Raw genomic sequence first — 21,806 nt, forward strand, 5'->3', positions numbered from 1 at the left:
AATAAACAAAAAGGAGTCATGAACAGTATATTGATTTTAATCATTAAGGTCAATGTACTCGTTATTGAAAAATAAATTACAGTGAATTAAAATGCAAAAAGACATTCGGCCCACTCAAATTCCAGAAAGCGTTGTCCGAGGTGGAATTGAAGTGCTCTAGCCTCTAGTTTGTTTACGTACTGGTATAGTACAAAGAATATACACAATTTTACATGCAAGACCAATCACAAAACATTCCATAAGTCACTTTTAGGCCATAACACCAGAAAAATGTATATAAAGTTGCAATGTCAAAAACATCATGCCTTATTTGTAAAACAAAAAAAGACTGTACAAACTGGCACGTTCCTAGGCGAGACAGCTGTGGATGGAATTTGTACTAGGGCGTTGGCATAAATGATCAGTGCTGTATTAAGAGAAAAACATGCTAGATTTGCAATACCTTTGATCACTCCCACTATACTTGTGGGTTTTAGTCTGAATACTTCCCCGCTAACCAATAGCTTGAACTCTAGGACCCTATTCTAGCACTATGCTATGTTGACCTAATACCATGCAGTGGGTAATACTGGTAGGTAGACACTAAAGCAAGTTCAGTACCTTAACAATGAGGCTCAAATGCTTCCTAAATCCACCAGTTAAAAACCAAACAATATCAGAAGAGAGGGAGGAACAGACTGGCTTGGCTACAGTATATGACCATGCAGATAGTTCAGCTTGCTTCCAAAGACACAGCGTCAGAGCTGCATTTCCCTGAATTTCCCTTGAAACCAAAGCAACTGCAATCAGTTTAATTACAGTATTAGAAACTAAAACCGGGCCAGCAAAACTGACAACTCTTCATAATTTAAAATCCTGGGTGGGGGTGGGGTTGCATCTACAAAATGGCACATTTGAGAAATGGGTCCAATTTTGGTAAAGGCAGGAGAAGACTAGCAACTCCACTTAACTCACTGATTGTCCACCTCCCAACAGAAGGGATCTGATCGAGAAGCCAGCAGTAATACAGGACACTACAGCAGACGAGGCTGGCTATACTTTGGTTTGCGCAGTTCTAGGACTTAGCACACTGAGTGGGTGAGCGGATGGCAGGGGGGGGGGTCAGTGTGACTTGACGTGCTGCGTGACCTGTTCTGTCAGACTGGCTCTGATGGAGTTGACCACAGTCTGTCTAACGTTATCCTCCATATATTGCTCACTCAGAGGCTTCAACACCTGGAGAGGAGAGAGCACAGGGGGACATGACAATCAAAATCAATAGAAAAGAACATGACAATAAGGACAAAGGGAGCGAAAGAAAGGAGCGAGAAAATATTTACCATCAACATGCAGACCGAAAACAATGATCGTTTAAAACAAGAATTCAACTGAAAAAATATCTATGAAGTGTCAAGATGATTTATGCTGTATTTACAATCAGAAGAGTAGGTAGAGTGCCAACCTGCGCTCTACATGTAGGGTGAACCAGGCAGACAGCATCCCTATAATTAAGACCAGCCCCATAGGCCACAAGGAATGACAAGAGCAGAATGCAGATGCATTTGGAAATAAAGAGCCAAGCAGCTAGCCAGAAAGGCTAGTTAGTCAGTCAGTCTTGTCATTGTTGTTTGAGGATAGTCTCTTTCGCTGTGCTGCTGGTAGGAAAAAGCTCCTTGTGATTTGATTCTTGGTTGACTCGAAGAGTTTGGAAAGCACCTGGAGACGGGAGGTAAGGAATTAGCAGAGAAGAGCAACATCAGCAGAGACAACCAAACACAAAGAGTACACTGAACTGCACCAGGAACATAGGCAGGAAGGGAAACCTCCACCTCACCTTTCTGGAAGTCCTCTGTGAGGCAGAGAGGAGAGGGAGAGCAAAATCAGATTAAAGAAAAAAACAGATCACCAGCTGATTGGACAGGGAAAGGGCAGGCTGAAGGCTGATTGGATAGTAAAGAAAGACAGTTAACCTCACCTGCACAAGTATACTTAAATGTGTTTCTTGCAATGTCTAAACCCAACAATGCAGTAACCAATAAAGTACAAAAAAACAAGGTTAATAAAAAAAGTAGTAAGACAAAGTATTCAGACCCCATTTTTTCCCACATTTTGTTACGATATAGCCTTATTCTAAAATTGATTAAATTGCCCCCCCCCCCCCCCCCCCCACAGTCTACACACAGTACCCCATAATGACATTCAGAAACTTGCCCTGAATCCACTCCCACGTTGTCTTGGCTGTATTCTTAGGTTCATTGTCCTGGTGGAAGGTGAACCGTTGCCCCAGTCTGAGGTCCTGAGCAGGTTTTCATCAAGGAACTCGCTGTACTTCGCGCAGTTCATTTTCCCTTTGATCCTGACTAGTCTCCCAGTCCCTGCCGCTGAAAAACAACCCCACAGCATGATGCTGCCACCACAGTTCCCCGTAGGGATGGTATTGGCCATGTGATGAGCAGTGCCTGGTTTCCTCGAGACGCGACACTTAGCATTAAGGGCAAAGAGTTAAATCTTGGTTTCATCAGAGCAGAGAATCTTGTTTCTCATGGTCAGAGTCCTTTAGGTGCCTTTTGGCAAACTCCAAGCAGGCTGTCATGTGCCTTTTACTCAGGAGTGGCTTCCGTCTGGCCACTACCATAAAACGCTTGATTGTTGAGAGTGCTGCAGAGATAGGAAAAACTTCCAGAAGAACAACCATCTCCAGAGATGAGCTCTGTCAGAGTGACCATTGTGTTCTTGGTCACCTCTCTGACCAAGGCCCTTCTCCCCCGATTGCTCAGTTTGGCTGGGCGGCCAGCTCTAAGAAGAGCCTTGGTGGTTCCAAACTTCCTCCATCTTTCATAAATGGAAGCCACGGTGTTATTAGGGACCTTCAATGCTGCAATGTTTTAGATCTGTGCCTCGACAATCCTGTCTCAGAGCTCTATGGACAATTTCACCGACCTCATGGCTTGGTTTTTGCACGGACATGCACTGCCAACTGTGGGACCTTAAATAAACAGATGTGCCCCTTTCCAACTAATGTCCAATCAATTGAATTTACCACAGGTGGACTCTAATCAAGTCGTATAAAGATTAAGGATGATCAATGGAAACAGGATTCACCTGAGCTCAATTTCAAGTCCTATTGCAAAGGGTCTGAATACTTGTGTAAAGACTATTTTTAATACATTTTGTAAAAACTTCTAAACCGGTTTTTGCTTTGACATTATTGGGGTATTGTTTGTAGAGTGAGGATGTTTTATTTATTTTTTAAATTGATTTTATAATTAGGCTTCATTGTAACAAAATCTGGAAAAAGTGAAGGGGTCTGAATACTTTCAGGGTCAGTTCCAATTCTATATTTACAATGTGCAGGGATACTGGACAGCTAGAGGTAGATATGTATAGGGGGTGATGTGACAAGGCTAAACAGAGAGATGCAGTAGCATATATGATTGTATGAGAGTGTGTGTGTGCGTAGAGTCCTGAATGTGTGAATAGAGGCAGGACAACAACAAAAATACAAGGGTCAACTCAGTCCATGTAGCCATTTTGTTAGCTAGATCGAGTTCGGGGCCAATGGGGAACTAGAGTGCCACTAGAAATCTGGAATCTGAGGGAAGGGAATCAACGTCACAGACAGGGGAGACAACGAGGAATTCTGCAAAGTCACTCGTCCTAAATAAAAACACTTACAGTACTCCAATTCACTTATCCATACTTCTATATTTAACATGAAAACACCCACCTGTTCCCAGAGTGTCTCTGCCAACAGGTCTATGATGGTGCCCACATCTCTGAACTCCCCTGAGTATTTTACATAGGCCCACATGCAGAGCATCATGAGGGCCACGCCCATGACCAGGTTGGCCAGCATGGCAATAGTGTTCATGCCGATGAAGCCGGTCAGCCCTGAGACGATGTAGGTGGCGAACATGACGACGAACAGCGTTGCAGGTGTGCGTGCGGCATAGAAGATGTTCTTGCCCTCGTTGTGCTTGTGGAAGTTGGAGTAGGCCTCATCCAGCTCACCCTCCAGCTGCTCCTGGTATTTCTTGCAGAAGTCCTCTCCGCCCATCTTCTTCACGGAGCGGAACTGACGCAACGAGCACTCCTTGACCTCCTCGTGGCAACGTTCCAGGTCTGCAGGGGCGATGTAGGGCTTGTCCCCTCCACACACCTACCGGCGAAACACCACAGTTCAGAAATCAAACAATATCACACCGACAAACTAGGGGTGAACAAACCTACCATCTCCATGCTTTTGCTGTACATGTCTTTTGCTCCAGCAACTGCTGTAAGGTTGTTGGCTTCAGCCGTTGCCTAGGTAACATGGAAGAAAATGTGAGCAAAGTCAAACTGAGGGTTTGAGCAGAATAAGAGACTCCACAGTCTTGCTCAAAACTATTAACATCAATGTTGAACAAACCAATACATACCTGTAACATGGACTTGGGATGAGGAAGCTCCTCCCCTTGATAAATCTTTATATAGGCCTGGGAAATAAATGTAGAGAAATTAATTTGTTGTAAAGCGAAGACATTTTTAGAATACTTTCAGGCATTTCCAGTATTCCTGTCACCAGCAGAGTGCTTACTCGCCTTAAAATACTCCACTAGATCTCTGCAGGTCACTTTCGCCCCTCCAATCTCCTTCTCCACCAGGTTCTCAGGAGCCAGTAGTAAGGGCACCAGATTGCCCAGCGCCTCCTTGAAGTCACCATCAATGTCTACACAAACACAGTCAGAAGCATCGTAAAGCCCAGAGCGGTCTCCTGCCGGGGTTAACTAAGCTTCCTCTCCACTTCAAATCAAATCAAATTTTATTTGTCACATACACATGGTTAGCAGATGTTAATGCGAGTGTAGCGAAATGCTTGTGCTTCTAGTTCCGACAATGCAGTGATAACCAACAAGTAATCTAACTAACAATTCCAAAACTACTGTCTTATACACAGTGTAAGGGGATAAGGAACATGTACATAAGGATATATGAATGAGTGATGGTACAGAGCAGCATACAGTAGATGGTATCGAGTACAGTATATACATATGAGATGAGTGTGTAGACAAAGTAAACAAAGTGGCATAGTTAAAGTGGCTAGTGATACGTGTGTTACATAAGGATGAAGTCGATGATGTAGAGTACAGTATATACATATGCATATGAGATGAATAATGTAGGGTAAGTAACATTATTACATTACATTTACATTTAAGTCATTTAGCATAAGGTAGCATTGTTTAAAGTGGCTAGTGATATATTTACATCATTTCCCATCAATTCCCATTATTAAAATGGCTGGAGTTGGGTCAGTGTCAATGACAGTGTGTTGGCAGCAGCCACTCAGTGTTAGTGGTGGCTGTTTAACAGTCTGATGGCCTTGAGACAGAAGCTGTTTTTCAGTCTCTCGGTCCCAGCTTTGATGCACCTGTACTGACCTCGCCTTCTGGATGATAGCGGGGTGAACAGGCAGTGGTTCGGGTGGTTGATGTCCTTGATGATCTTTATGGCCTTCCTGTAACAACGGGTGGTGTAGGTGTCCTGGAGGGCAGGTAGTTTGCCCCCGGTGATGCGTTGTGCAGTCCTCACTACCCTCTGGAGAGCCTTACGGTTGAGGCGGAGCAGTTGCCGTACCAGGCGGTGATACAGCCCGCCAGGATGCTCTCGATTGTGCATCTGTAGAAGTTTGTGAGTGCTTTTGGTGACAAGCCGAATTTCTTCAGCCTCCTGAGGTTGAATAGGCGCTGCTGCGCCTTCTTCACGACGCTGTCAGTGTGAGTGGACCAATTCAGTTTGTCTGTGATGTGTATGCCAAGGAACTTAAAACTAGCTACCCTCTCCACTACTGTTCCATCGATGTGGATAGGGGTGTTCCCTCTGCTGTTTCCTGAAGTCCACAATCATCTCTTAGTTTTGTTGACGTTGAGTGTGAGGTTATTTTCCTGACACCACACTCCGAGGGCCCTCACCTCCTCCCTGTAGGCCGTCTCGTCGTTGTTGGTAATCAAGCCTACCACTGTTGTGTCGTCCGCAAACTTGATGATTGAGTTGGAGGCGTGCGTGGCCACGCAGTCGTGGGTGAACAGGGAGTACAGGAGAGGGCTCAGAACGCACCCTTGTGGGGCCCCTGTGTTGAGGATCAGCGGGGAGGAGATGTTGTTGCCTACCCTCACCACCTGGGGGCGGCCCGTCAGGAAGTCCAGTACCCAGTTGCACAGGGCGGGGTCGAGACCCAGGGTCTCGAGCTTGATGACGAGCTTGGAGGGTACTATGGTGTTGAATGCCGAGCTGTAGTCGATGAACAGCATTCTCACATAGGTATTCCTCTTGTCCAGGTGGGTTAGGGCAGTGTGCAGTGTGGTTGAGATTGCATCGTCTGTGGACCTATTTGGGCAGTAAGCAAATTGGAGTGGGTCTAGGGTGTCAGGTAGGGTGGAGGTGATATGGTCCTTGACTAGTCTCTCAAAGCACTTCATGATGACGGAAGTGAGTGCTACGGGGCGGTAGTCGTTTAGCTCAGTTACCTTAGCTTTCTTGGGAACAGGAACAATGGTGGCCCTCTTCAGTATTTCAGAAAAGGGTCAGGGAGTCACTGAGGATGGGATAATGTCAGGTGGATGGGATGTCATATGGACAGGGGTCAGGGGTGGAAAGGATAATTCTCTGTAGTGCAAGGCCTCACCTTTTAATCTTCCGTCAAACATGGGGTTGGTGGCCACCTTGAGGCCAGGGTGGGGCAGTAGGAAGCAACTGATGTTGGAGAAGCAGGAGTGGATATGTTTCCTCACGGTCTGCAGCTCCTCGTGCTGGTTCTGTTTCACCTGCAGAACCAATCGACACAGCTGTTACATAATATCCAAGACAGACACTGGTCTTCTGTCCAATGCTACCCCACAAGCGGCCGTTGGCCCAATTGGAACATGATACCAAACATAACACAAGTCAACGCTTCCATACACGAGGCTCAGCTGTTACATGCTACCCAATAAGACGGCTCAGCTGTTACATGCTACCCAACACATGGCATAAGGTGGTATGATAGCTACACTTCCAGATCCTCCTCTAAGGAGTGATACTGCAAGTCTCCTTCCATTCAGAGCTAAACTGAACAAAATTACTCATTACAATTCATTTAAGATTTTGAATTCAAACTAATTTTGTTCAAAACTGTAGTGGAAATTCCTCTCCTGAAAAGCCACACTGGACTAGATACTATGTTTAAATTTGGAGCAGCCATTTTAAAATTCTCCTTCACAGGCCTCATTCTCTCATCCAGACATACCTGCAGTCTCTTCTCTAGAAAGCGGTTCCCTCCCTCCAGTCCATAGTTGTGTTCGTATGGATAGCTCCAGTCTCGGATCAGGAACATGAGTGACTGGAACACAAACAGAGGGTTACTGAGAATCAATGCTCAGAAAGGACAAATGTGCTCGTCAAAACAGTTGAGTATATTGAAGAAAGCATATCCATTTTCAGGACAGTAACATACCTGAAAGGGCTTAAGATAGATTTCCTCCAAAGCAAGCCGGCCGTATTCTGTGAAGAGCTAAACATATGGTGTAAAGACAATGAATGTTAGTCATCATAGCACCAAATTGTTTTCAAACACTAACAAATGTGTAACGTTCTTATTGAGGTGAGGAATGACAAACATACCTGGAGATGCTGAAGGTCATCCTCCTGAATATTCTGAGACAGGTTATACACCTGAAAACACAATAATACCATGAAATATATTTTGTACGTAAGCCAATTCATGACAACATACCATTTCAAATCAGCAACGAACAAATCAGGAACTCAACTGGCACAATGTGTGTGCGTGCACTCTTCTGGGTACATAATCAGTAAAACACTAATAACTCAGTCACAGGCAGGTCCATCCCATAGACTCACCTGTACAGAGCTGGTCATGGTGCTCAGGGCAAAAACTGTTGCACAGTCCTTTATGGTGGACTGGCTGTCAAAGGCTCCCTGTGTGTCCACTAACAGAACAGCAACCTGTCGAGGGTTAGGATACTGCAAGTCACCTTTAGATGATCAAGACATGATGGAAATCCATTTAAAGTACAGCCAATAAGAGTTGCAGAGATGGACATAAGATGATAAACATATTAAGACTGTTCCTCTCAATTTCAATGGTTGTGTGTCAGAGTAAGGTTCACCTTGCTCCCATCTGGCTTGTTGACAACAAACACTTGACTCCAGACCTGGATCCCTGTGGTCTCCCTCTCACAGCCTCCTCTCCAGCTGAACCCTGTCAGAGGATCATCATCACCCCCCACCCACGAGTCTGACTGCTCCTGCTGCTGTGAGAGGACAACAAGAAAACAGTCATAGGTATAAACCTCAAATAAATAAGTTATTGATTTCTGTGGGCAAGTGTATGTCATGTAGGTAGTGTTGAAAGCCCTACAGATTTATAAATAAAAATAAATAAAAAGGAATTTAGTACATGCATTTGCAAATTACCACCGGAGGTCACTGTAGTATCATTCTTAGTACTAGTCCGCCTGAGATATCGGGGTAATTTTACAGAACAGCCTGTGCTGAATGCAACATGTCAGACTCCGTTCAGTCTAGGCCATGTGTCAAACCCATTCCACGGAGGGCTGAGTGTCCACAGTCATACAGTGTAATTGATTGATGAATTAAGTCCACTAATTATTAAAGAACTCCCCTCACCTTCACTTTAATAACTATCTACACGTACATATTACCTCGAGACATGTGCCCACGCACAACGACTCTGTACCGGTACCCCCTGTATATAGCCCCGCTATTGTTATTTACTGCTGCTCTTTATTCTTAAGGCATTTTCTTAACTACATTGTTGGTATGGAAGCATTTCACGGTATGGTCTACACCGGATGTAGTCGGCACATGTGATAACATTTTATTTGACCTGGTTGTCTAGGTCTTAAGTATTTAAAAAAATAGACACTAGGCCTTCCATGGAATTCATTTGAACCCCGGTCCAAAGAAAGAAAAAAAAAGAAAAAAAAAACTTGCGTCTGAAGAACACCAACAGGATAACAGTTGCTGTTATGAAAACAAGGCCATTAGAAGTGTGCGTGTTACTCTACAAGTGCCAACAAATCCCTGTAGAAAATGGAAGAGTAATGCAATGTTGCAGGAGTAGTAGGCTTACAATGTGATTTGACTGACAAAGTAACTAATTATACAAAACTGTAGCTCCTTGGTATGACAAGAGTATGCAGCCCAGTGTTACCCCTTCTAAGCTAACACATGGAATTGTTTTAAGATGGTATGACCAAGGAACATTTAGACATAAGATTTGGAAGATTTGGAATAGGACTCCTTTAAGTAGATAGAAAATACATACAATTATTTGATTAAACATTCAGCCTCACTGCTATTAGCACAACGCATTGAATAACAGATTCATGCACGGAAAAACAGAAGTCAAAAAATATATATTCTAAAAGGAAGTTTGTTTTGAAGTGTGTACTACATCTGAGATGTATACCATAGATAAAAGGGGTAACCCAGCCATGTCACAGGGCTATAATGCTAAAGCATCCATTTGAAATCTACAATGGCGTGCGAAAGTATTCACCCTCCTTGGCATTTTTCCTATTTTGTTGCCTTACAACCTGGAATTAAAAATATTTTTTTTGAGGGGTTTGTATATCATTTGATTTACACAACATGCAAAATCTTTGTGAAACACAAGAAAATAAGACAAAAACAGAAAACTTGAGCGTACATAACTATTCACCCCCCCAAAGTCAATACTTTGTAGAGCCAACTTTTGCAGCAATTACAGCTGCAAGTCTCTTGGGGTATGTCTCTATAGGCTTCGTACATCTAGCAACTGGGACTTTTGCCCATTCAAGGTAAAACTGCTCCAGCGCCTTCAAATTGGATGGGTTCTGCTGGTGTACAGCAATCCAAGTCATACCACAGATTCTCAATTGGATTGAGGTCTGGGTTTTGACTGGGCCATTCCAAGACATTTAAAATGTTTTCCCTTAAACCACTCGAGTGATGCTTTAGCACTCTGCTTAGGGTCATTGTCCTACTGGAAGGTGAACCTCCGTCCCAGTCTCAAGTCTCCGGAAGACTGAAATAAGTTTCCCCTCAAGAATTTCCCTGTATTTAGGGCCATCCATCATTCCTTACCAGATTCTCAGTCCCCGCTGATGAAAAACATCCCTGCAGCATGATGCTGCCACTATGCTTCACTGTGGGGATGGCGTTCTCAGGGTGATGAGAGGTGTTGGGTTTGCACCAGAGTTTTCCTTGATGGCCAAAAAGCTAAATGTGTGTCTCATCTGGCCAGAGTACCTTCATCCATGCGTTTGAGCAGTCTCCCACATGGCTTTTGGAAAACACCAAACATGTTATCAGGGTTATCTTTGGTCCCTTTGTTGCCTCTGATTAATGCCCTCCTTGCCTGGTCTGTAAGTTGTTGTGGGTGGCCCTCTTGGTAGGTTGCTGTGGTGCCATATTCTTTCAATTTTTGAATAATGGATTTAATGTTGCTCCGTGGGCTGTTCAGATATTTTTTTATTTTTATAACCCAACCCTGATCTGTACTTCTCCACAACTTTGTCCCTGACCAGTTGTTTGGAGAGGTCCTTGGCCTTCATGGTGCTGCTTGATTGGTGGTGTGCCTTGCTTAGTGGTGTTGCAGACTCTGGGGCCTTTCAGAACATAGATATATACATGAACTCAGCAAAAAAAGAAACATCCTCTCACTGGCAACCATTTATTTTCAGCAAACTTAACATGTGTAAATATTTACATTTACATTTACATTTAGGTCATTTAGCAGACGCTCTTATCCAGAGCGACTTACAAATTGGTGCATTCACCTTATGACATCCAGTGGGACAGTCACTTAACACTATTTGTATGAACATAAGATTCAACAGACAAACTGAACAAGTTCCACAGACATGTGACTAACAGAAATGGAATAATGTGTCCCTGAACAAAGGGGTGGGGGGAAAATAAAAAGTCAGTATCTGGTGTGGCCACCAGCTGCATTAAGTACAGCAGTGCTTAATCTCCTCATGGACTGCACCAGATTTGCTAGTTCTTGCTGTGAGAGGTTACCCCACTCTTCCACCAAGGACCCTACAAGTTCCCGGACATTTCTGGGGGGGGGCCCTAGCCAGACGTGGGATTGAGATCCGGGCTCTTCACTGGCCATGGCAGAACACTGACATTCCTTTCTTGCAGGAAAATCAGCCATACTACTCGTTCTGTGCGTGGTGGCATTGTCATGCTGGAGGGTCATGTCAGCCTGCAGGAAGGGGTACCATTTATTTTGGTGCTTTTCCAGAGTCAGTAGAAAGGCCTCTTCAGTGTCCTAAGTTTTCATAACTGTGACCTTAATTGCCTACCGTCAGTAAGCTGTTAGGGTCGTAATGACCGTTCCACAAGTGCATGTTCATTAATTGTTTGATTCATTGAACAAGCATGGGCAGTGTTTAAACCCTTTACAATGAAGATATTTGGATTTTTACGAATTCTTTGAAAGACAGGGTCGTTTCTGTTTTTTGCTGAGAGAGACAGACCATGTGAAATGTGCAACTGGATCCTGGACTTCCTGATGGGCCACCCCAGGTGTTGAGGGTAGGTAGCAACGCATCTGCCATGCTGATTCTCAACACTGGAGCATGCATGCCCGTCTCCTCCTGTACTCCCTGTTCACCCACGACTGCATGGCCAGGCATGACTCAAACACCATCATTAAGTTTGCAGACGACAACAGTGGTAGGCCTGATCAGATAACGACCAGACTATAGGGAGGAAGTCAGAGACCTGGCCGTGTGGTGCCAGAATAACAATCTATCCCTCAATGTAACCAAGACTAAGGAGATGATTGTGGACTACAGGAAAAGGAGGACCGAGCACGCCCCCAATCTCATCGACAGAGGAGTTGTGGAGTAGGTTGAGAGCTTCAAGTTCCTCGGAGTCGACATCAAACATACTAGACTGGTACAAACACACCAAGACAGTCGTGAAGAGGGCATGACAAAACCTATTCCTCCTCAGGAGACTGAAAAGATTTGGCATGGGTCCTGAGATCCTCAAATGGTTCTACAGCTGCTACATCGAGAACATACTGACTGGTTGCATCATTGCCTGGTACAGCAATTGCTCAGCCTCTGACCGTAAGGGTAGTGAGGGTAGTGCGTACAGCCCAGAACATCACTGGGGCTAAGCTGCCTGCCATCCAGGACCTCGACACCAGGCCGTGTCAGAAGAAGGCCCTAAAAATGGTCAAGACTGTTCTCTCTACTACCACATGGCAAGCGGTACCGGAGTGCCAAGTCTATGACAAAACAGCTTCTCAACCGTTTTTACCCCCAAGCCATAAGAATCCCGAACCGGTAATCAAATGCCTACCCGGATGATTTGCATTGTGTGCCCCCCTGTGATTTCCACAGGACCACAGATATTGAAAAAAAGAGATCCTACAGTGCAATTAAACAAGGATATTACAGTGTATGCAAGAGCAGACTTTAGATAACAAGCTTTAGTTCTATTGTCTCTCGGTCTCCTCCCTCTGTATGTCAACCAGTCCAGTTAGATTGACTAACTGCCACACACACACGTAAGAGCAGACTCTCTCCAGCAGGAAACGTGACTGGAATGGAGTGTTCAAATTATAGGCCGTAAAAAGAGCACAGATATACAGACACCAGGAGGAAATTAAATGATTAATCTAAAAGTTATAACCTGCTGGAGAATAACATGGGGGACACTCAATGATCTCTGCAGTTCTTTCAGGTCATTCTGGACTGGAACTAGTGCAACACAGAGCAATCCTGAAAACCTGACCCTGGATGAGATTGCTTGTTTCTTTGAGACGACGATGCACTCAATCACTGCTCCTCTGAGCCCACTGTGAGCCGTTTTTTCAGACTTTACTTCTGTCCTCAGCTCAGTCAGTGTCTCAGACTTGAGATGAACAGACCCAGGCAGGCAGGGAATCTAGCAGGAGTCTACAGTGACATTGTGTGAGGCAGCTTCAAATCAAATGTTTTGTCACATGTACTGAATACAACTAGTGTAGACCTTACCGTGAAATGCTTACTTACAAGCCCTTAACCAACAATGCAGTTTTAAAAGATGGTCAAGAAAATATATTTTTTAAATTGAATAAACTATCAATAGCGGGGGATACCGATACAGAGTCAATATGCAGGGGTACTGGTTAGTCAAGATCATTTGTACATGTTGGTATGTGTAAATTGGATAAATAATTAACAGCTTGTCTGTCGGACTGCCAGATGAAGCGTGACGCATCAAAACAGAGAACGCACTTCCACTGCTAGAGTCCACTGGCAGGGAGCGTTACACAACTCCAGCCAGAGCTTGGCATTGTGCATGGTGATTTTAGACTTGTGTGCAGCTGCTCGGCCATGGAACCCCCATTTCATGAAGCTCCCGACAAATTTATTGTGCTGAAGTTGCTGCTTTCAGATGCCGTTTGGAACTCTGTAGTCAGTGCGGCAACCAAGGACAACCATTTTTACGCGCTACGCACTTCAGCACTCGGTGGTCTACCACTTTGCGGTAGAGCCATTGTTGCTCCTAATTGTGCACTTCCAGATGACCGGGGCAGCTCTAGCAGGGCAGAAATTTGGCATCCTATGACAGTGCCACCTGAAAGTCAGTGAGCTTGTCGGTAAGGCCTTCTACTGCCAATATTTTTCAATCTCTATGAAGATTGCATGGCTGTGTGCTCGATTTTATACACCTGTCAGCAACGCATGTGGCTGAAATAGCCGAACCCACTCATTTTAAAAGGGGTGTCCACATCCATTTTTATATATAGTGTGTGTGAAATGACATGAAGATAGCAATAATCTAGCAGTCTAGAAATGGAAGATGTATTTTGTGGGAAGTAAAGAGCCTGAAGGAATTTCACACCACTAAATTAATCCCAATGGATAAAAAATATAAAAAAACATTTTAAAAAATAATACCCATGTAGAGTCATTACATGACTTTCCATTTACAGTGGTTTTATAAACCCCTAGATTGATATTATGTGCAGCAGACAATAAGGTGTGTAAGTGTCTCATTAATCCAATTTGTAAGTTGCTCTGGATAAGAGCGTCTGCTAAATGACTTAAATGTAATGTAATGTAATCTGGGAATACAGGACTCTAATAAAGGGTTTATTCAGGACCTCCAAACTTCTTTACAAATGTTAGTATTGAACCGACAACCGAGAGATGACCCTGAAAAGGTGAGCAGCGTTACATAAAATGTTTTAATTCACACTACCCTCTGGGTTATGTTAATGACTTGAAAATAGATTGTCTTTTCACTGTGAACTGTGGTTAAAAGCACTTGCTAGCAGCATCAACAAAGTTGTTAAATTGGTCCTTGCTTAACAAAATCTTCAACCGGATCTGCCCTGAGTTTATTTAGCCTAATCTAGAAGTAGGGCCAGAGTTATTTTCCAGGTCAGGTCACATGGTCAGAAATATCAGTATTCTATACAAATACAGTGAATTGTATGTATTGTAGGTATAAGTGTGAACCTGGTTATACCTGGTTGAGCATGTATCGGAGCATGAAGTCCAGCAGGAAGGACTTGCCCTTGCGGAAGGCCCCGGCAACAGACACCACCACCACATTGAGGTCTCTGACATCCTCCTGCAGTAGGAGCTTCTCCAGGGCCTCAGTGTCCAGCTCAAATTTGTGGTCGTCCTCGTGGGCCAGGACTATCTGGATGGGCCGAGCCTTCTCGGCCAACCCCACCACAGGCTCCTCTTCAATTGGCTGCTCCTTAACATGACTCAGCTCTGGGGCCTGTTCCCACTCGTCTGTTTCGCTGTCAGCCTCTGCCCGAGGCGCTATCCTGGAATGAGGCCTCCGATCTGGCAGGGACAAAGGAACATCCTCCACACCACCTGCACCTGACAGAACAGGACACACAGGTTTCATGCTGTTAAGAACAGGGAGAGGTCAACAGTGCACATGGTGTAGTTTAAACTTTACACATCACAAGGAAAGGTTTCAGAGAGAAGTGTAGTCGGTCCGCTCAAAAAAAGTTAGTCATTAGTCTTATCTTAGAGGATTCCAGCATCTGAACTTCAAATCACCAAGACATTTTCCATATTATTGAACATTCCATGGCAATTCCTGGCCATGGTATTTGTTGCATGCTGCCAGTACAATGCCACAGGCCTGCACTGCACACACTTGGGTATTAGGAAACGTATTGGCGAAAGGGAGACAAAAGCCAGGGTTATTGTGAGATGAATGTACTAGGCCTTCATATTTGGCCCCGTGTCTATAGCACCTACACTACGCAGTATATTTTATGTATCAAGGCTATGACCTCAGGGAGATCAACGTCACAAAAGGAAAGCATTTCAAACAGCTTTCAGTTTTACCTTTTAATATTTCCCGGAAAGGGTGTTTAATGGAAGGCATTCCCTTTCTAGAAACGTGTGTGAATCGCTCTACATCTGAGACGTCACTTTATCACAGTAGACAAACACCTAAACCAACACCCTGGGAACTGGTATGACAGGTAATTGGGACTGCTTGTGCTCATGCAAACAAGCATCCTACAACTGCCATCGCAATTAGACAAAAAAAAAAAAACAAGCAAGTTCCAAGGAAAACGTCAATCTGCCAAATGACATTTTCCTCAGAGCTGACAGTCTTACAAGACATGTGTGATTTGAACATGAAGAAAAACCATCATACCTAATAACAACCCCATCCAAAGCTCAGAGTGAGGATTTGGTGTAAGGCAGGTTTGAACGCTGGGTGCTGGGCTGTCCTCTGCCGAACAGCAGTGGGCTGACTGAGAACTATGGCTGATGCCAGGAGAGGGTTTGCCGAACAGAAGGTATGAGAGAACAGGACAGCATTCTGCGGAGCATTCTCCGGAGCAGAGCTTACACCGAAGAGGCATCCTGCTGATTCTGGTATAATGACTGTCTCGTCTGCCAACAGACAGCATTCACTGTGGGTTTGAGACCACTAGATAAACAACGCTGTACAAAAAAAAACAAGACACTAAAATCACACCAAATAATAAGCCAGAGACTAACAGTGGTTTTATGAATGTATTCTACAGCTAGACAGGCATCCATATCACAGAGTTGGTTTTTTAGCCTCAGTGACAGTAAAGCTGAATTTATATACAAACAAGTCAGGACAAAAGCTCCAGCTCCTGACACCTCAGTATTTCCACACATGGGCAGACAAGCAATTAACACCAGTCTGATTAATAATCACCTGCAACACATGCAGAGTAGCATGATAGCGGGTCAGGATGAGAAATAGAAGACTCTCTGGGAGAATCGGGTAAAGCCATCTAATTTGTTGCCAGACTGCTCTGAACTTAATTCACATATAAAAACGGCAGTACTTAACATCCCGCGTCAGCCCAGCTTAAAAGGATAACCCAAACATGCACCTCTTAGCCCAATATTGGAATAAAGGACCCTAACGTTACTCAAAGGACCCTACATATTCTGTTTAAAGGGTGAATTGGCTATGGAAGACAAAAACAGCCAAATTCACCATCTAAAATTTTTATGATTCTCAATTGCTGTAAGGTTCTAGAAACAAATCCCTCTACACTCATATCAACAACAAAATAATTTCACAAAATGAAAAGTACAGTTTTAGCAGATGCAGTCAACAGTATTTTTCAGTGACCACACGTCTGTGGTGTCTGTCTTCAGTTTACACACAGGTGTTCAGAAAAGCAGATCGCCAATTAGCACAGGTGATACTGTTGATGTTCAGACCGAGCGTCACAGCTCTTAACAAAACTCCCCCCTATAGAAGACGCCGTCGTCCAATGACTCGAGTAATGTAACCGAGTCATGATCAAGGATTAGGCCCCTCTATGCATCTATCAAGGCAGTGGAATAAGTAGCTTTAGTCAGCAGAATGAAGTGCCAATGCTGTTATAGGAGCCATAGAAGATAGACAAAACATTCACTACTCTACAGGGACTGGGCTGTTGAGAATTCCTATAGGGCTGATGGGAAGAAACCATTTACTGCGAGTGCTGCCGAGGGAAGCTAGAGCTAAGGCTAATACACAGTCCAATCCCTCTACCTTTGAGCAAACTGAGAAGTATCCAAAAATGTGCAGGCTTATCATTACATTTATCTTTCCACAGTTCTCTCCTGTTGCATCGTATCAGCCCTGATCAGGGTCTATTGGCAGGCCATGTATGCAGGCAGTGGAGGTCTACATCTCAGTTCAGTATCTGAAACAGCTCTCCCCCTTTACTACATCTGAAGCCTTGAGAAGCCACGACAACACACCTAGCCACGTGTCTGTGGGAATTTTCTTCAGAGGAAAGGTACATTTCATACAACACAAAACCCCAGTCCCACTCTCCTTTTTGGCAACACTGCGGAGTGGTTCCAACTCCAGGAGACTACTCCCTCTCTGGACCAGAGTCAAGGTGGGTAAATGCTCAACTGCATTCTTGTTTTATTTTTTTATGAATAATCTATCATATGCCCCATTTGCACAAAAATACTTACTTTCCAACACGTAATATATTTCAACCACTAGTTTACGCATGGTCTAAAGTTTGCGGTGAGCACATTCTCACTTCAAGTTAAATTGTTATAAAAGCCAACTTTTGCGTGAAAAATTTGCATGCGCCAGTTTTGGCTATATTTTATACGTACGCACAGCTTATAAAATGAAGCTCCTGTAACCCAAGGACAAAATACAGCCCCAGTGAGTGTTAACTATTGCAACAAACAAAGCCAGCTGTATTTTGCACTTATACAAGTGGCATGTCACAAGGCTAAAAGGATTTAAGAGACACACATTACTGAAATGTCAAAAATAACCTGGGTTCTCTTCAGAATCTTCCATTTTCCTGCTGACTGATTTCTGTACACATCAACATTGGTACACAAATAATTGTGCCAGATTGTGACTGCTGTTCAGTGAGAAAGATGTTAGGTAGGGTTGAAATGAATTTTCCCCATGTGTAACCCTTAGATTAGAACAGCTGAGAAAATGTAGTTAAGGCTACACATCTATCACGTTACAATAGAGTTGACAGCCGTTACACCTGAGGGAGAGAGAAAACTACATCAGATGCGTTTTCTCCTTGCTTCAATCAAGGAATCTGACGCAAGGACACAGAATGGGCATGCAAAACCAGAGGAGCAAAGATTTTCCTTTTCTATATATTAAGCCTACTCTGGTGACCAGTTAACATTAGGCCTAGTTGAACTGGGTTTCAGTTGCACTGCAAGAAGACTAAAGTTGTCACTGGCTATTTCAAGAGGGGAACATTAGATTCAAAGAAAAGCCAGTGTCCCCAACTTTACACAAATAACTTAAGAATGTCTGGTTGTCAAAAAGGAGCTCAAACTAATAAAACCCCACTTTTAATATCCCAAACAGCAGAGTTAATAACTAGAAAATGTTAGCTAGCAAGAAAAGAAAGCTTGTTGTGCCAAGCTAGCCTGAAGAGGGATGTCATTGTTTTCAATTAGAGCATGACAGCAAATGCCGTTGAGGCTGGCGGTAAATGCAGTCAGACGCTAAGGTAGATGGGACACACAGTTCTCAAATGCGCACCACAACTGTTTCATGAGAGATGAAAATATGATTTCTAAATGTTAAAAATGGGAAGTTCTAAAGATGCAACTGTAACGGATGTGAAACGGCTAGCTTAGTTAGCGGTGTGCGCTAAATAGCGTTTCAATCGGTTACGTCACATGCTCTGAGACCTTGAAGTAGTAGTTCCCCTTGCTCTGCAAGGGCCGCGGCTTTTGTGGAGCGATGGGTAACGATGCTTCGTGGGTGACTGTTGTCGATGTGTGCAGAAGGTCCCTGGTTCGCGCCCGGGTATGGACGAGGGGACGGTTTAAAATTATACTGTTACACAACTTGGGTTGTTCATATGGGTTGCCGCGGCTTTTGTGGAGCGATGGGTAACGATGCTTCGTGGGTGACTGTTGTCGGTGTGTGCAGAGGGTCCCTGGTTCGCGCCCGGGTATGGGCGAGGGGACGGTGTATGGGCTAGGAGTGTGTCTTTGGCTGCTGGACAACGAAATAATGTTGAGAACATGAGAAATACTGGCGTCAATGGTATGAGGAAGTGTTCAAATAATCCTATTAACATGCCTGTGGTCGGAACACAGTAAGACATACCTCAATAAAAACATCCAGGTTTTATACAATTACGTTTCAATAGTGTAAACATTTTGACTCTAGGGCGAGGTGGTCGATGTTGCGGTGCACAACAGGCACTACCTTTCTTCTCCTATCTGAACAAACAGTTCCTCGAGTATGACATAATCAAGCCTCAAACTAGTGTTCACCAACCTGTGTAAAGACTTTTGCAGTCAAAAAGCAAACAGATCAACCATGCAACATTTTTTTTAACTAGTCTTCAATTTTTACATTAATCTAATTAAAACAGTTCAGTTCTGTGCAGCATGCAGGCCTAATACATTATTACATCATATTGGCTATATGCCTGACCTTCAGATCATATTTCAAAACTCAAGCTATGATAACAAAATCGATCAGTTGGTGTAGCACTTGCAAAGCACAGCGGAGTATAAGTTAAAATAATTTGCTTTTTTACTATACTGGTCTGATGGTACCTGCATCGGATGGTCATGGTGCTTTTCAAGAAAAACTAGGTTAAAAATATATATTTGAATAGTCAGTGATGTTCAGGTCGGAAAGTCGGGGCGTATGTAAGCGTAACTGGGTAAGGAGTGTAGTTCATCAACTGGAGGCACACAGGGTATGTTTCTGCTACATTAATTGTATATTGTTATCCTACTGATATGAAAGATACGGGCAGTATATTTTGAAAACGGCTTTGCAAGTGATGATTGACGTTTATAAACGTTGAACCCCAGCGAAACTAACCGCTGAAAACCCTATGGAGAAAACTGTTTTCGAGAGGGCTTGCTGCAAGGAAACTGTTAGTGACAGCTGGTTCGATAACGTTACAGTATTTAGCCAACACATGTACCTACAACCATAGATGCATGTCAATTACAACGCTCGTAAATTAAACGCTCGTATGCAAAAAGTACCCCAATGTCTGGGGCTGAACCACGGAACAGCTGGCAACACGCGCAGTCTGAAATGACGGACCAGGCCAGGTGAGGTGAGTGACGGCTGGTCTGCACAAGCGGGGACGAAATAGCTAGCCAGCTAAGCTACACCTTTCACTGGCCGGGTCCCTGAAAAGTAAAAACATAGCTTGGCTACTGGAGGTTGCGACACTCAGGAGAAGCAACGCCAAACGAGGTAGATTCAGTTCGTCAGTCTCAAGCACATATCCAACTCCATATTTTCTTGTTATATAAAACGTTACCTTCGTCAAAGACGTGTCTTTTGTTGTTTTGTTCGAAATGATTCCTCTTACTCAGTCCGCTCAATCTCACCTCCGCCATCTTGTCCTGTTTAAATTGAAATAGTCACACGTAGCTGACGTCAAAGAACCCAGTTTCGCTGCTTTCTTTTAGGAAGTTCCCGTTGCCTGATGGTTATCCGCTGGGTCCTAAGAAATATCCAGTGCAGTACACCATCAGTGGCTGATGTCCAATCAGTGTTTTAAAGTAACTAAGTAAAAATACTTTGAAGTACTACTTAAGTCGTTTTTGGGGGTATCTGTACTTGACTTTACTATTTATATTTTGACTAGGTCTAATTTTACTCCCTAAATAAAGGGAACCGTTGTATATTGGCTATTTACTACAAACCCTGAGATGCATTAGTGCTATTATAAACTGCTTACCAATGCAATTAGAGCAGTAAAAATACATGTTTTGTCATACCGGTGGTATACGGTCTGATATACCACGGCTTTCAGCCAATCAGCATTCAGGACTCGAACCACCCAGTTTTTAAGGAGCTATACAGAGCCCTCCTCTTTGTTATAAAATACGGGAGGCGCACAGCGACGCGGTAGGGAACTCAATTTGGCCTCTGCATGCCTTCAAAGTTTCCGCAATTGGAACCGCTGACCACATTTTCGGATCAAGCAGAAATAGCCTTTTATGCACTGATGCCATATAGGCTAAAATAACGAAAGAAAAACTTAAATGCACAAGAATGATACCTTTATGGATTTTTTAAGGTATTGTTTTTTCTTTATTCAACCCGGCCGCCTCCCACCTTCCCTTCGTCCACACAATATATGTAATGATCTTCAACCTGTCTGCCCTGCGGCTGGTTGAGTCAACCCGCGCATCACTAATGTTATCAATATATCAGTATACGGCCTCTTGTGGACTCTAAACACAAAATCCTGTGAGTGTTGGAGTGTGCCCCTGGCTGTCCATAAAATAAAAACAATACAATTGTGAGGGTAGCAGAAGGATAGGAGCAATAATAAGCAAAATATAACTACTGTAAAATAGATTGTGTCCATAATATGTACAGTACCAGTCAAAAGTTTTGACACGCCTACTCATTCCAGGGTTTTTCTTTATGTTTTACTATTTTTTTTTGCTATAGAATAATGGTGAAGACATCAAAATGATGAAATAACACATATTTATATTTATTATAGATCCATCCCCATTAGCTGCTACTCTTCCTGGAATAATGAAGTAACCAAAAAAGTGTTAAACGTTTTGATGTCTTCACTATTATTCTACAATGTGGAAAATAATCAAAATAAAGAAAAACCCTTGAATGAGTAGGTGCGTCCAAACGTTTGACTGGTACAAAACTTGAATTGGTGGAATAATAACCAGTGTTTATGTGAGACTTCATCAAGTAGGAACATCTGTGTGTCCTTCGAGTAGAGAGGATGCAGCCTGGATGCAGGAACCTAAACTCAGCAAAAAAAGAAACGTCCTCTCACTGTCAAC

The 21,806-nt window shown here is 43.6% G+C and overlaps 1 protein-coding gene across 3 annotated transcripts; it reads right to left on the reverse strand.

Annotated features, from left to right (window-relative positions):
• Positions 1-21: 21 nt before the first annotated feature.
• Positions 22-20,477, reverse strand: LOC124038325 (atlastin-2-like). 3 transcript variants are annotated; one of them, XM_046354060.1, is made up of 15 exons: positions 20,303-20,477; positions 14,506-14,873; positions 8,127-8,267; positions 7,858-7,962; positions 7,618-7,668; positions 7,451-7,507; positions 7,244-7,336; positions 6,644-6,782; positions 4,560-4,687; positions 4,398-4,454; positions 4,210-4,281; positions 3,707-4,138; positions 1,814-1,828; positions 1,442-1,695; positions 22-1,215 (listed from the first exon to the last, which is right to left on the reverse strand). In XM_046354060.1, exons 1-14 carry the CDS (start codon positions 20,379-20,381, stop codon positions 1,585-1,587), a joined length of 1,848 nt encoding a protein of 615 aa, XP_046210016.1. In that variant the 5' UTR covers positions 20,382-20,477; the 3' UTR covers positions 22-1,215; positions 1,442-1,584. The 3 variants fall into 3 exon arrangements, with proteins under 3 accessions (XP_046210016.1, XP_046210015.1, XP_046210017.1); XM_046354059.1 differs by having other exon boundaries at positions 8,127-8,270; positions 20,303-20,471; XM_046354061.1 differs by lacking the exons at positions 1,442-1,695; positions 1,814-1,828 and having other exon boundaries at positions 8,127-8,270; positions 20,303-20,466.
• Positions 20,478-21,806: the final 1,329 nt, after the last annotated feature.

Source organism: Oncorhynchus gorbuscha, linkage group LG06 (genome assembly GCF_021184085.1).
Source record: "Oncorhynchus gorbuscha isolate QuinsamMale2020 ecotype Even-year linkage group LG06, OgorEven_v1.0, whole genome shotgun sequence".
Classification (NCBI taxonomy): Eukaryota; Metazoa; Chordata; class Actinopteri; order Salmoniformes; family Salmonidae; genus Oncorhynchus; species Oncorhynchus gorbuscha.